At 43.1% G+C, this 15,787-nt stretch overlaps 1 protein-coding gene across 3 annotated transcripts in view; it reads left to right on the top strand.

Moving 5' to 3' along the window:
- The window catches only part of LOC110531883 (TBC1 domain family member 14), a 69,677-nt gene that overhangs the window by 2,530 nt on the left and 51,360 nt on the right, over nucleotides 1-15,787 (top strand). For all 3 annotated transcript variants that reach the window (XM_036987787.1, XM_021615359.2, XM_021615360.2), the window contains one exon: nucleotides 3,178-3,970. In XM_036987787.1, the coding sequence (XP_036843682.1) occupies nucleotides 3,178-3,970 (793 nt within the window). The remainder of the gene's footprint in view (nucleotides 1-3,177; nucleotides 3,971-15,787) is intronic.

Raw genomic sequence — 15,787 nt, 5'->3', positions numbered from 1 at the left:
AGAACAGCTCAAATAAGCAAAAAGACACAACAGTCCATCTTTACTTTAAGACATGAAGGGCAGTCGCTATGGAACATTTCAAGAACTTTGAGAGTTTCTTCAAGTGCAGTCTCAAAAACCATCAAGCGCTATGATGAAACTGGCTCTCATGAGGAAAGAAGACCCAGAGTTACCTCTGCTGCAGAGGATAAGTTCATTAGTTACCAGCCTCAGAAATTGCAGCCCAAATAAATGCTTCCCAGAGTTCAAGTAACAGACACATCTCATCTCAGAGGAGACTGTGTGAATCAGGCCTTCATGGTCAAATTGCTGCAAAAAAACCACTACTAAAGCTCACCAATAACAAGAGACTTGCTTGGGCCAAGAAACACGAGTAATGGACATTAGACCGGTGTAAATCTGTCCTTTGGTCTGAATTTGAGATTTTTGGTTCCAACCACTGTATCTTTGTGAGACGCAGAGTAGGTGAACAGATGATCTACGCATGTGTGGTTCCCACCGTGAAGCATGGAGTAGAAGGTGTGGGGGTACTTTGCTAGTGACACTGTCAATTATTTATTCAGAATTAAATAATACTACAGCATTCTTCAGTGATACGCCATCCCTTCTGGTTTGCGCTTAGTGGGACTATCATTTGTTTTTCAACAGGACAATAACCAAACACATCTCCAAGCTGTGTAAGGGCTATTTGACCAAGAGGGAGAGTGATGGAGTGCTGCGTCAGATGACCTGGCTTCCACAATCACCCGAACGCAACCCAATTGAGATGGTTTGGGATGAGTTGGTCTGCAGAGTGAAGGAAAAACAGCCAACAAGTGCTCAGCAAATGTGGGAACTCCTTCAAGACTGTTGGAAAAGCATTCCTGGTGAAGCTGGTTGAGAGAATGCCAAGTGTGTAAAGCTGTCATCAAGGCAAAGGGTGGCTACTTTGAAGCATCTCAAATGTAAAACATATTTTGATTTGATTACCACTTTTGGTTACTACATGATTCCATGTGTGTTATTTCATAGTTTTGATGTCTTCACTATTCTACAATGTAGAAAATGGTAAAAATAAAGAAAACCCCCCTTGAATGAGTAGGTGTTTACAATCTTTTGACTGGTACTGTATATATTGTTTTATTGGTCAAATATATCCACTGGCATCCATGAATACACACCACTGTAACGCAACACGAGTTTCTAGTCTCTATTCATTACATCTCCAGCAATAATGAGAACAATGCAATTTTGCACTAGCTATGTGTGTTCAGGGTGTGTTGAGTGGTGTGATGCAGGATTCACACTTGTCAAAGTGAGCAGGCCTAGACTCATTCAGCTCCACTCAGTCTTCAGTCTGTGTCCAGCATTGTCACCTTCAGTTCAGTCGCGATGTCTGTATTTATGCGTACACGGAATCCCTTTTACGTTGGTACGTTTTATTACACCATTTTGTTCTCTCTCTTTCTCTCTAGTAGAGGTGCTTAATATATCACAGAGAGGAAGTGTAGCATCTAGTCTTTATTATCTTAAGCATTGTTGTTTGTGTAGCCTAGTCGCTGATAGTGTTCTTCTCTATGCAATGTGGAATGTGTCCATGCCTTCCCGCGACACTAAACCAAACACAGGAAACAGACTAGGCTTGTACTACTTTCAGGAACTATGGCAATCATTCACATACCGGCCAGGAGTAGAAATTGCCATATGCATGACATCTTAACAAAAATACTACTGTGAGGAGATGAAGACAAAATGCAGTGTCATTTCAGCTTCTTACCAAATACAGATTACGCTTAACATGTTATTTTAATTCCTATAAAAATGATTTACCACTCATCCGACTCTGAATTCCAGGCTGGGAGACGAACCATTATCATTTTAAGTGATAACATCCCTTGCCATGACAACATTGATTAATTTTCTTTCTGCCAGGTGTGAGGTTTAGATATTAAAAGAAGCATGTGCTTCATTAGCTCAGTGACAACCTGTCTGTCTATCTCGCTCTGCTTTCTTCTGTCTCTCCCCGCTCCTTGTTTCCAGCCTGTCTTGGGGCCAAGTCCAACTGAGACTCACATGACAAACTCTTGATCAGGTTAAAGCTGACCGGGGCTTTAGGTCAGTTTAGTCAGTGGGAAACTGCTATTATTAAGGAATTTTATTTAGTTCTCTATCATATGTACAGCAGGTAGCCTATTGTTTTTGCCAGATAATCTTTATTTTCTCATACTATGTTTTACCCTTTTTCTTGTAGCACTTGGTGACAAGTATTGTGCCAGGGGTAGTATATCTATTCCCCCCCCCCCCCCCCCACACACACACACACACACACGCACACACACACCCGGCGGCAGCATAGTGTCTCTTCCAGTTCTGCTCAGGAGACGTTAAACTTGTGGGAACTGAGATCTTTTGTCACAGTTTCCTTCAGATCCACACAATGACACTGATGGTATCCTGTCGCTTTACACTGTACTTTAAGTTTTACTGTGGTAGAAAATAGGTTTTTAGAAGCCTGTCAATCCAATAAAAAAAAATGTAAAGCACTTTCAAAGCTATTTCTCCCAATTAATGTAATTTCCCTCATCTTCTAATTCCGATTCCCCTGAATTATGAAATGGGGGGGAGTGTCTGACACCTCTCTCCGAGGGGTCTTCTCTCCTGGACCTCAACAGTAAGACCCCTTGTAGCCTGGACTCCGATGTACAGTCTTCGCTTATTTATTGCAGTCCAGGCAGGAACACAGTACAGGAGGTCTGTTTTGGGTTTCAGTTTCAGCCTGGTTGCTGTCCGGATCCTCTTTCACTTCCCTGTATGTTTCTGCTCCATTGTTACTGCTATTTGATGGCCTGGCTAATGGGGAGGTGGGTTCTGAGTCAGTGATTTGTCAGCAGAGAACCTAATCTCTGTCCTAGCCCTACTTTTCCTCAGTAGTTAGGTTACGGAGCATGACTTTCTTGCTCTGCTGACCTGTCAAACCAAAGTTGGTCCAATGAATTAAACTGTATGCTAATGTTGTTTGAAAAACGTCACGCCGAAGGACAATATGAACATTTTTAAATGTCTTTTTGCAAAAACATTTGTACCTGGCCATTTAGAGGCCATCCAGACAACCATCACTCTACTATATGACATTATCACTAGTAGGAGACTCTCGTCCCTATAACAGCTATGTTTCAATTAATTCCTTGTTCGTTCCAGATGCTGCTGGAGGAACCATAATGAAGAATGGCATGGTCAGCATAGACCCCATTTCCACAGCACAACCAAGCCCAGACCTCCACAACCACCATGAGCACAACAAGCCCCCCCTCACCCAGCACTCCCTGCCCAGTTATAAGGCCTCTGCCGAGCACTACGGCAGCCCCCAGCGGGGCCATGATGACCAGGACTGCAACAGCCTGGCCTCCCAGGACTCTGGCATCCCCACCCTGGAGATCAATCACCCTGAGCACATCCACGCCCACCCACACCCAGGAGAGAGTGGCTTTACCCTGGGGTCGAACCACCACGACCAGGGCCCCGCTACTCTCTCTCTGGACCAGTCTGGAGACAGCGCTTGCCTCCGCAAGTCCTCCACCTTCCCCCGCAGCAGCTACGACTTGGTGCGCCTCTTCAGCCCCGCCCCCAGGTCCAGCGCTGGTGTGGGAGTCATCGCAATGGGGATGAGTGGTGTGGGAGGCAGAGCCCTGAACCGCAGCGACGACATCTCGGTGTGCAGCGTGTCGAGTCTGAGCACGGAGCTCTCTGCCACGCTGTCGGCGTCCAACGAGGACATCCTGGACTTCATGGTCACCTCCGACTCCAGCGCCATCGTCACCATGGAGACTGACGATGGCGGCAGCGCCCACTTCTCAGACGTGGCGCTGTCGTTGTCGCCAGGCGGTGATATCGGCGGGGGTCTGCGGAGTCCGCGGCGGAGACACATGGGTCTGGGGGCAGAGGATGAGGGCAAGCCCAAGATGCTGGGGCCACTGGCTAGCTTCTTCAACCGGTAAGATTAAATCTGCCTACACAGTGAAGGTTATCACTATGTGATCTTGACAGTGTGTGTAAACCAATTTTCTATGCAAATCCCCCATTGACATAGTGCACTGTTTTTATAAGAAATGTGAGTTACACATAGCAGATATGCGTAAGATTCAGTGCTTACAGTAAACACATGCCCCATATTTTCTGTACAGCTATACCACATTATTGAAAAACATTGCTCAAACTTGCTGTGCTAACTTCAAAAAGCTCACTCACACCTCTCGACACACGCAGAGTCGGGTTCCGTCAACTTGCCTGCCCTGTGTACAGTATAGTCTAGGCCGGGGGTGTTTCACATGTAGCTCCCTGGCTAGCCTATATCCCCAGTATCCTTATTGGTACCCTTGCACAATCTCGGTAATCAAACAGTCACCAGTTATGTTTGAGTGGGTGTAGTTGCTTGTGTGTGCAGTCCATCTGTCCACAAACACTCATCAGGGCTTGGATGAACAAAGTGTGCAGACTTGCCAACATGCACGCATTTTGCGTACCAACTACGCAATTCTCTGTCCATGTACTAGATTTGACTTAAAAGTACGCAGAAATAAATAGGGCCTGATTTTTATTTTTAATGTGTATGTTTTTACAACATTTTACGAGGATCATGCATCTTGATAGACTGCAACAGTAATTATGATCCACGTTACACAAAGCATTATTTATTTATATATACAGTGCCTTGCGAAAGTATTCGGCCCCCTTGAACTTTGCGACCTTTTGCCACATTTCAGGCTTCAAACATAAAGATATAAAACTGTATTTTTTTGTGAAGAATCAACAACAAGTGGGACACAATCATGAAGTGGAACGATATTTATTGGATATTTCAAACTTTTTTTAACAAATCAAAAACTGAAAAATTGGGCGTGCAAAATTATTCAGCCCCTTTACTTTCAGTGCAGCAAACTCTCTCCAGAAGTTCAGTGAGGATCTCTGAATGATCCAATGTTGACCTAAATTACTAATGATGACAAATACAATCCACCTGTGTGTAATCAAGTCTCCGTATAAATGCACCTGCACTGTGATAGTCTCAGAGGTCCGTTAAAAGCGCAGAGAGCATCATGAAGAACAAGGAACACACCAGGCAGGTCCGAGATACTGTTGTGAAGAAGTTTAAAGCCGGATTTGGATACAAAAAGATTTCCCAAGCTTTAAACATCCCAAGGAGCACTGTGCAAGCGATAATATTGAAATGGAAGGAGTATCAGACCACTGCAAATCTACCAAGACCTGGCCGTCCCTCTAAAATTTCAGCTCATACAAGGAGAAGACTGATCAGAGATGCAGCCAAGAGGCCCATGATCACTCTGGATGAACTGCAGAGATCTACAGCTGAGGTGGGAGACTCTGTCCATAGGACAACAATCAGTCGTATATTGCACAAATCTGGCCTTTATGGAAGAGTGGCAAGAAGAAAGCCATTTCTTAAAGATATCCATAAAAAGTGTTGTTTAAAGTTTGCCACAAGCCAACCTGATGGAGTCTGCAAAAGACCTGAGACTGGGACGGAGATTTGTCTTCCAACAAGACAATGATCCAAAACATAAAGCAAAATCTACAATGGAATGGTTTAAAAATAAACATATCCAGGTGTTAGAATGGCCAAGTCAAAGTCCAGACCTGAATCCAATCAAGAATCTGTGGAAAGAACTGAAAACTGCTGTTCACAAATGCTCTCCATCCAACCTCACTGAGCTCGAGCTGTTTTGCAAGGAGGAATGGGAAAAAATTTCAGTCTCTCGATGTGCAAAACTGATAGAGACATACCCCAAGCGACTTACAGCTGTAATCGCAGCAAAAGGTGGCGCTACAAAGTATTAACTTAAGGGGGCTGAATAATTTTGCACGCCCAATTTTTCAGTTTTTGATTTGTTAAAAAAGTTTGAAATATCCAATAAATGTCGTTCCACTTCATGATTGTGTCCCACTTGTTGTTGATTCTTCACAAAAAAATACAGTTTTATATCTTTATGATTGAAGCCTGAAATGTGGCAAAAGGTCGCAAAGTTCAAGGGGGCCGAATACTTTCGCAAGGCACTGTGTATATATATATATATATATCTATATATATCAAAAATAAATATAAACATCTTGGCATCAAACGGAGTCGGGGTTTTAGAAGACTGCGTGATGAAGAATGAATAAGTGTCCAGTGTTGGCTATAGAGGCACTGCTTCTAAAATGTCTTTGCACTAGATTTCAAAGAAATACAATAGGCACCTTTCACATAGACTGAAACACCGGACTCTTCTAGCGAACAGCGTTCAGATTCCCTTTGTGGTAGCCTGCTTAAGCTTTATTTGTTTTCGTGTTGATTAGGAACCGTGTCAATAAACCAATACTTGTGAGCTGGCCCAAGTGATTGGCCCTGTTTGAGAGGTGACAAGCGTTCCTTTACTATAGAGACTTGGGGGCATTTGCTAAGAAAAACGTTATAGATAATTATCTCTGTGCTAATTCCACAAAACATTTATTTGATATGTTCTGTACTTATCAGTATGACTATTTTATTTGTTTTGTAAATACCTTTTTAGAGGATTGAACTGAACCAGGTGTGATTCATAATGGTTGTCTAAGCACATGTGGTCATGAAAAAAAGTAAGCAAACAATAGGTCCCATGCAATAAGAATATTAGCAGGTAATTTTGCAACTCATTGTTATTGCAGCTAGTCAGTAAAGCTATGTCAGATGATGAGTGAGGAGACTGCGGGAAACAGACAGAGCAGCAGTACCCGAACCCCAAAAAATGCAGAGTACACGTGCCTCAAAGTTCCATTCCTGAATGGAACGCTGTCAATAAAGTATTCCAACCTTTTATAGACTTGATTTGGTACAATTCTATAATTGTGATCAGACTCAAACAGTGCGGGGGAACCCCACTTCGGCACGTGCTATGCAAACAAGTTGAAGCTCCAATTTGCCTCGTGCGTCTGGTACTCTAAAAAGTTGGACAGGGTTGGCAGGTCTGAGTGTGTGTGTTTTGGCTTTGTGTATTTCGGGAGCTTAGATGGGAAATTATACACTGCTCAAAAAAATAAAGGGAACACTAAAATAACACATCCTAGATCTGAATGAATGAAATATTCTTATTAAATACTTTTTTTCTTTACATACCGTAGTTGAATGTGCTGACAACAAAATGACACAAATTATCAATGAAAATCAAATTTATCAACCCATGGAAGTCTGGATTTGGAGTCACACTCAAAATTAAAGTGGAAAACCACACTACAGGCTGATCCAACTTTGATGTAATGTCCTTAAAACAAGTCTAAATGAGTTTCAGTAGTGTTTGTGGCCTCCACGTGCCTGTATGACCTCCCTACAACGCCTGGGCATGCTCCTGATGAGGTGGCGGATGGTCTCCTGAGGGATCTCCTCCCAGACCTGGACTAAAGCATCCGCCAACTCCTGGACAGTCTGTGGTGCAACGTGGCGTTGGTGGATGGAGCGAGACATGATGTCCCAGATGTGCTCAATTGGATTCAGGTCTGGGGAACGGGGGGCCCGTCCATAGCATCAATGCCTTCCTCTTGCAGGAACTGCTGACACACTCCAGCCACATAAGGTCTAGCATGGTCTTGCATTAGGAGGAACCCAGGGCCAACCGCACCCTCACAAGGGGTCTGAGGATCTCATCTCGGTACCTAATGGCAGTCAGGCTACCTCTGGCGAGCACATGGAGGGCTGTGCGGCTCCCCAAAGAAATGCCACCCCACACCATGACTGACCCACCGCCAAACCGGTCATGCTGGAGGATGTTGCAGGCAGCAGAACGTTCTCCACAGAGTCTCCAGACTCTGTCACGTCTGTCACATGTGCTCAATGTGAACCTGCTTTCATCTGTGAAGAGCACAGGGCGCCAGTGGCAAATTTGCCAATCTTGGTGTTCTCTGGCAAATGCCAAACGTTCTGCACGGTGTTGGGCTGTAAACACAACCCCCACCTGTGGACGTCGGGCCCTCATACCACCCTCATGGAGTCTGTTTCTGACTGTTTGAGCAGACACATGCACATTTGTGGCCTGCTGGAGGTCATTTTGCAGGGCTCTGGCAGTGCTCCTCCTGCTCCTCCTTGCACAAAGGCGGAGGTAGCGGTCCTGCTGCTGGGTTGTTGCCCTCCTACGGCCTACTCCACGTCTCCTGATGTACTGGCCTGTCTCCTGGTAGCGCCTCCATGCTCTGGACACTACGCTGACAGACACAGCAAACCTTCTTGCCACAGCTCGCATTGATGTTCCATCCTGGATGACCTGCACTACCTGAGCCACTTGTGTGGGTTGTAGACTCCGTCTCATGCTACCACTAGAGTGAAAGCACCGCCAGCATTCAAAAGTGACCAAAACATCAGCCAGGAAGCATAGGAACTGAGAAGTGGTCTGTGGTCACCACCTGCAGAACCACTCCTTTATTGGGGGTGTCTTCCTAATTGCCTATAATTTCCACCTGTTGTCTATTCCATTTGCACAACAGCATGTGACATTTATTGTCAATCAGTGTTGCTTCCTAAGTGGACAATTTGATTTCACAGAAGTGTGATTGACTTGGAGTTACATTGTGTTGTTTTAAGTGTTCCCTTTATTTTTTTGAGCAGTGTAGTTTCCTCTGTAGTAAAACGCAAACCTTCTCACACCTCATCCTGTGATACCATCTTTTGACACAGAGACACACAAGTGCATATACACACCAGGGTTTCTGAGATTTTAATTGGATATTTGAGGAATGTACTGGTCATCCATATGCATTTGGGTGCGTAACCCATTAGGGCGTCCGCCCACGCAGCCAGCGCCATCAATTAACAAGGGTTATCGGCCAAATGAGCCACATTTACAGGTCTTTAACAGCCTATAGTGAAATACACTATTCCTGTTTCGAATAGGGTTGAATATTTTGCTGGTGTTTTACAAATGTTCCATCCTGAGATTTAATCACTTTTCTGCCAGGTAACACAGTATTTCTCGGCAAAACTGGAAGTGTCATTCAAAGCATTATAAAGCATATAAATAGGCCTATGTCTGGATACTAAATGAGCCTGATGAGCCTGAAAGACATTTGAATGATTCCAAGCCCAAATGATTGTGCCTTTATCCAGTACATATACGCTACAAAAGTATGTGGACAACTGCTCATCAAACATCTCATTCCAAAATCATGGTCATTAATATGGAGTAGGCCACCTCCCCTTTGCTGTTATAACAGCCTGCACTCTTCTGGGAAGGCTTTCCACTAGATGTTAGAACATTGCTGCGGGGACTTCCATTCAGCCTCGAGCATTAGTGCGGTCCGGCACTGATGTTGGGCGTTTAGGCCTGGCTCGCAGTCGGTGTTCCAATTCATCCCAAAAGTGTTCGATGGGGTTGAGGTCAGGGCTCTGTCCAGTCAAGTTCTTCCACACCGATCTCGACAAACCATTTCTGTATGGACACAATAACAGCACTTACAGTTGACCGAGGCATCTCTAGCAGGGCAGATATTTGACGAACTGACTTGTTGTAAAGGTTGCATCCTATGACAGTACCATGTTGAAAATCACTGAGTTCTTCAGTATTGCATGGCTGTGTGCTTGATTTTATAGACCTTTCAGCAACTGGTGTGGCTGAAAAAGCCAAATTCACTACCTTGAATGGGTGTCCACATACTATTGGCCATGTAGTGTATGATATCGGCTACAGCACATTACAGTTGGTAAAACAGAAAAGCCTGTTGATGAAGCTCGCTATATGCTCTCTTGGGTAAATTAATTCAACTAGCTTCAGTAGGCTAATCTTTTTGAGTGTGGACCGTATTACTGTATTGTGCATAATTCCAGTCCATATAATAATACATCATTCAACCCATAAAACCGGGCGATATACCGTATTTTACGATATACCGGTATTTATACGCTGACTGGTTTGGGTTTTTACTTTACCTTCTAAACCGGTATTTAAATGTTCGTTTTGTTAAATGTAATACCTCCATTTTTATAGTTTACTTCGCTACTTCAGTCTGCTTTCTCTCCCTCTCTCTCTCTCTCTCTCAATGCCCCTTTCCACACATGCCTAGCCCCATCCCATGTCAATCAGTCAAGGAGCGCATTTGTTGTTCCTTGACCAAAAGACACTTGCGTTCAGTCTGCATGGTCAATGCAGCACATGCAACAACGTTGTTTTCACTTGGCTTCTTAGTATAAATCCACTAGTGGTCTATAATTACACTATTAGTTTGTGTTTCTTACATCTGCAAACAGCTAGTTTGTCTTTTCTCAGCAAGTTTGGCCTAAATCTTGCTCGCCTTTTAATGCTAATCACTAGTTAGCTAACTAGCTAATGAATGTACTGAGTCAGAGCAAACGTTATTAGCTATATAGCGTGATAATACCAGTGGTGGTGTAGACCTAAATCGGCATGTTTGTGCAACAGTATCTTCTAAATCAAAGAGGAATGCGCTAAGCAAAAATGTTAGCTATGTGAAGTAGCTAAGAGAACATTACATGTAGCCAAAGATTATAGGGCCCCCTAGGAAACACTGACCAACACTTTGGTTCCTACCCTGTCACAATAACTCCTCCCTGGCATTTTCATTTGTTGTCATGTCAAACAACACTGTATTCAAAATGGCCGCTATTATATTCTAACTAAAGAATTTGAATAATTATTATATTTCCATGATTCCAACAGTTCACCCAAATGTTTTACTCTAAATCGCAAGTCAAATCACAGTTGTAACATTTGGTGAAAAATAAGGCCTAGATTGTTTGCCCATAACGTGCCGCTCTACGTGGCAGTCTGGAAAGGATTGCAAATGAGAAATTTACCAATTCAACCAAAAATTATTTAACAGTATTTAACAATCAGAATGGAGAAAGACCCATTAAAATTACTTAATGTTTGTGTTGCCAGCCTAGGGTCACGCACTACTCATACACACCTGGTGCCGACAGAGATCCATCAAATGTATTTATAAAGCCCTTTTTACATCAGCCTATGTCAACGTGCTATACAGAAACCCAGCCTAAAACCCCAAACAGCAAGCGATGCAGATGTAGAAGCACGGTGACTAGGAAAAACTCCCTAGAAAGTCAGAAACCCAGAGAGGAGGAACCAGGCTATGAGGGGTGGCGGCCTCTTCTGGTTGTGCCGGGTGGCGATTATAACAGTACATGGCCAAGATGTTCAAACGTTCACAGATGACCAGCAGTGTCAAATAGTAATAATCACAGTGGTTGTAGAGGGTGCAAAAGGTCAGCACCTCAGGAGTAAATGCCAGTTGGCTTTTCATTGCGGATCATTCAGAGTTCGAAACAGCAGGTGCGGTAGAGAGTCGAGAACAGCAGGTACGGGACAAGGTAGCACGTCCGGTGAACAGGTCAGGGTTCCATAGCCGCAGGCAGAACTGGAGAAGCTAGTTCTAGGTCCCAAGAAACAATCATCTCTGTTTTGTCCGAGTTTAAAAGTAAAACATTTGCCGCCATCCACTTCCTTATGTTTTCCAGGGAGGGCAATTTTGTGGCTTCACCATGTTTCATCGAAATGTACAGCTGTGTATCGTCCGCGTAGCAGTGAAAGTTAACATTATATTTTGATTAATATATAGTGAAAACAATAGAGGTCTGAAAACAGAACTTTAAGGAACACCGAAACTTACAGTTGATTTGTCAGAGGACAAACCATCCACCGAGACAAACTGATATTTTTCTGACAGATAAGATCTAAACCAGGCCAGAACTTGTCCGTGTAGACCAATTTGGGTTTCCAATCTCTCCAAAAGAATGCGGTGATCGATGGTATCAAGCAGCACTAAGGTCTAGGAGCACGAAGGCCAGATGCAGTGCCTTGATCTGACACAATTTAAAAGGTAATTTACCACCTTCACAAGTGAGGTCTAAAACCAGACCGAAGCATTTTGTATACGTTGTTTGACTTCAGGAAGGCAGTGAGTTGCTTTTTCAATTTCTTTGAGAGGAATGGGAGATTTGATATATATGTATTTAAAAAAAAAAAACTTTCTCTGTCAAGGTTTGGCTTTATCAAGAGGCTTTATTGCTGCCACTTTTAGTGAGTTTGGTACACATCCGGAGGATAGGGAGGCATTTATTATGTTCAACATAGGAGGGCCAAGCACAGGAAGCAGCTCTTTCAGTAGTTTAGTTGGAATAGGGTCCAGTATGCAGCTCGGAGGTTTAGAGGCCATTACTATTTTCATCAATGTGTCGAGATATAGTATACAAAAATAAAATAAATGATTGCCTCGCTTCGAGTCCTTAGGAAAGTATGCCGTGTATTTTTTTTAATGTATTATTTCTTACAAGCATTTCACTACACTCGCATTAACATCTGCTAACTATGTGTATGTGACCAATAAAATGTTGATTTGAAGCTAATTTAGTACTTTTATGATTCAAAAACATAAAATACTGTCAAATAACATCATACCATCTCAAAACATTTTTTATACTGTGATATGATTTTTGGGGCCATATTGCCCAGCCCTAACATGCGGCCTACAAAGTTACGAGTATAGCCGAGCGAGTTTGATATTCATTTTGAAATATAACAAGGCCTATTGTATCATTAGGAGGCTGACGCATCCCCTAATGTTTTTAGCCTGCCTCATTTCTCTCTGTTGTTGCTTCATTCCTTCCTCGCTTTCAACAGATAAATGAATTAAGTTTCGTTGTCCTTAGCTTCATCATTCTAATGACCTCTTTGAATGATATAGGACTAGAATTAGATGCTGAAGGCTTTCACTTCTCTTCAGGAAGATTGAATGCTTTTGGGTCTGCATAAATAACTTCATTAGCCTACCGCAATCACACGTTTGCTCCACTTTCAAACTACCCGTGAGTTATCAGCAAACAAGACCTTGCGTCCCTCTTTGAATAGTGTATTGGTATAATAAATGCTAAAAAAAATAACATCCAGCAAGCTTTTGTAGTATAGCTTGTCTTACATGGGACTCCAAGAGCTAAGGAGCGTTTTTAAGGAGGCCAGCGGAGCACAGGTGTGTGCGTATTGCGCAAGATGCAGAGGCTGTAAGTTAGACGCTTATTATGCATAACCAATCATTAAATGGCTAAGTATAAGTCTAATACTGCATTGAATTTATTATCTGAAAGGGGTAGGGTAGGACATCTATCTCATGAATTCAAAAAATGAGTATTCAGAAACCTTCACTTTTTCCACATTTTGTTGCATCACAGCCTTATTCTAAAATGGATTAAATCATTTTTTTGTCAGGTCGTTGTTGATTTGTTTCCCGCTCTCTCTTTTCAACAGCTTTGGGCCACTTCACACTCGGTCTGTGCCCTTTGATCTTTTCCTCTTTTTAGAGGTCTCTGTGGTTGGGTGAGTTCATCCCCCGGCATTTCTGTGCTTGTGTTATCCTCCTCCGTTACAGGGGTGCTGATGCTCTGCGAACTTTGGTTTGCGTCCCGTCGCTGTGCTTCATTCGACTGATTTGACTGGCTGCTTCGTAGGAAGTACTGGTCAATGCGAGGTCCCCGTCTCTGCTCTCCCAAGCACCTTTTTCCTCCCTTGATGGATCCTTAACCCCTTTGCAGATGTTACTCTCTCCCAACCACAGCTGCACACCTGAAGTGTGTGTCCTGCTGCTGTTATGGTTGTCTCATGTGCTGTGTTCCTACTCGTAGTCGTTTCCGTTCCTGGGTCCGTAGCCGTGTGATCAGTCATTGAGCCATCTTGCGCCCCAGCTCTCGCAGGCTCTAGGGGTATGTTCCTTTGTTGACTTTCAGTAGCACTTAGCGGGTGTCTCCAAAATACTGAAGCAGCGTCGGAGACTGCCAACATGGGTAGCTAGCCCATGACAGCCCCCGTGGGGGTCTATTCCCTCTGGTCAGCTGTCTCTCCACGCTGTCACACAGACTTTCCCAGTTATCTCTGACACCTGTGGTCACTTCTGTCCTTCAAATGTAACATTTGGTGACTAAGATGGCTGAATTCTCCCTGCCACCACCCTCCGTTCCTCGCTGTGCCTGGTGAGTCCCAGGTTCCACGGACTCGATGGGATTCAATCTTTTCAAACACACTACCGGTCAAAAGTTTTAGAACACCGACTCATTCAAGGGTTTTTCTTTATTCGGACTATTTTCTACATTGTAGAATAATAGTGAAGACATCAAAACTATGAAATTAGACATGGAATCATGTAGTAACCAAAAAAAGTGTTAAACAAATCAAAATATATTTTATATTTAAGATTCTTCAAATAGCCACCCTTTGCCTTGATGACAACTTTTCACACTCTTGGTATTCTCTCAACCAGCTTCACCTTGAATGCTTTTCCAACAGTCTTGAACGAGTTCCCACATTTGCTGAGCACTTGTTGGCTGCTTTACCTTCACTCTGTGGCCTGACTCATCCCAAACCATTTCAATTTAACACTTTTTTTTTTTGTTGTTGCTCACAACATGATTTGAACTCAAAAGTTTTGACCTTTTTGACCAGGTCCAATGTCACCAACCTGATTAAAGTGTCCTTCCTGTTCCATTTATAGGAATGCTCACAGCGAGGGTATGTCTGCGTGATGAATGCTGCCTTGCTGGGCTTCTCTATGGTGCATGTTTGGCTGCAAAGTGGACATCTCTCGAACAACTGCAGCAGGCAACCCTCAAACAATATACTTCCTCATCTTATGAGGTGGTGTTGACTGGAATGGCCTGTGAAAGGGTGATATAATAGACAGCCAAGTGGTAAATTGCATTTTGTTATAAAGAAAGGGCAAAGCTTTTTTTGATAATACTCTGCACAACCATATTGACTCTACTACTTGTATGTGCTTGGTTTGGTAATTAACCTACTAGTTTATCAAACTGGGTGTTTTTTAATGCAACTTCTCATCACACACATTACTGTTGATGAAGCCATTTGTGTCATCAGGGCAGTAACTCTGAATCTAATTTTAGGTTGTCACTAGTTACCAAGGCATCAACCTGCCTATTTCTGCAATGTATTTTCCTAAAATGTGATTTTAAACCTAACTGTTAACTTTACCTAACCCTAACCTTAAATTAAGACCAAAAAGCACATTTTTGTTTTCGTGAATGTTTATGATATAGCCAGACTTTGTGGAAACCCTAAGTCTACATCTGTAGAGCATAGAATAACTTTTGCTCCAGATTGGATTAGATTGGCTTGCTAGCATTATCAAATGATAGTTACATAACCAACAGTATCTAGACCAGTGGTCACCAACCTTTTTCCAAATCAAAATCACTTCTGCAGTCAAGAATCAAGCTGAGACCTACCGTTCAGATTCTTTTTTAAACATGAGCTCTAAAAAAAAATGTAACATTGACCTAATAAAAACAGTTTGGTTGGAATTAGGTTTGTGCAGTAAGCATATTGGCTATAGACCTGGCCTGCCAATCTTAGACCATATCATTTTTCCAAACTCAAAATTTGATAACAAAATAGATCAGCTGGTGTAGCACTTGCGAGGCACGGTTTTTACTGGATGAATGGTACCTGCATCTGATGGTCATGGTGGTTTCAAGACAAGTGTGGTCAAATCATGACATCAGTGATCTTCAGCTCGGAGCTCTAGAAAGATGAGACAGTTTCCAACTTTGAATTCCGAGTTGGATGACCGGTCAACAACAAAAAAATTCCCCGTCGGACCACATTTCCCCCCCCCAGAGTTCCTAGTTGTCTTGAATGCACTGAAGTTTGAGATATCCGAGTTCCCAGTTGTTTTGAACATGGCATTAGTCTCAGCGTAGGGACTTAGTCTCACCTTTTCATCCGGTGAGACTGACCAGAGAGAGGGGACAGTCTTC

This window comes from Oncorhynchus mykiss, chromosome 9 (assembly GCF_013265735.2).
Source record: "Oncorhynchus mykiss isolate Arlee chromosome 9, USDA_OmykA_1.1, whole genome shotgun sequence".
NCBI classification, from domain to species: domain Eukaryota; kingdom Metazoa; phylum Chordata; class Actinopteri; order Salmoniformes; family Salmonidae; genus Oncorhynchus; species Oncorhynchus mykiss.
The sequence above is the reverse complement of the archived record's forward strand: the minus strand, read 5'-3'. Positions and strand labels throughout refer to the sequence as shown.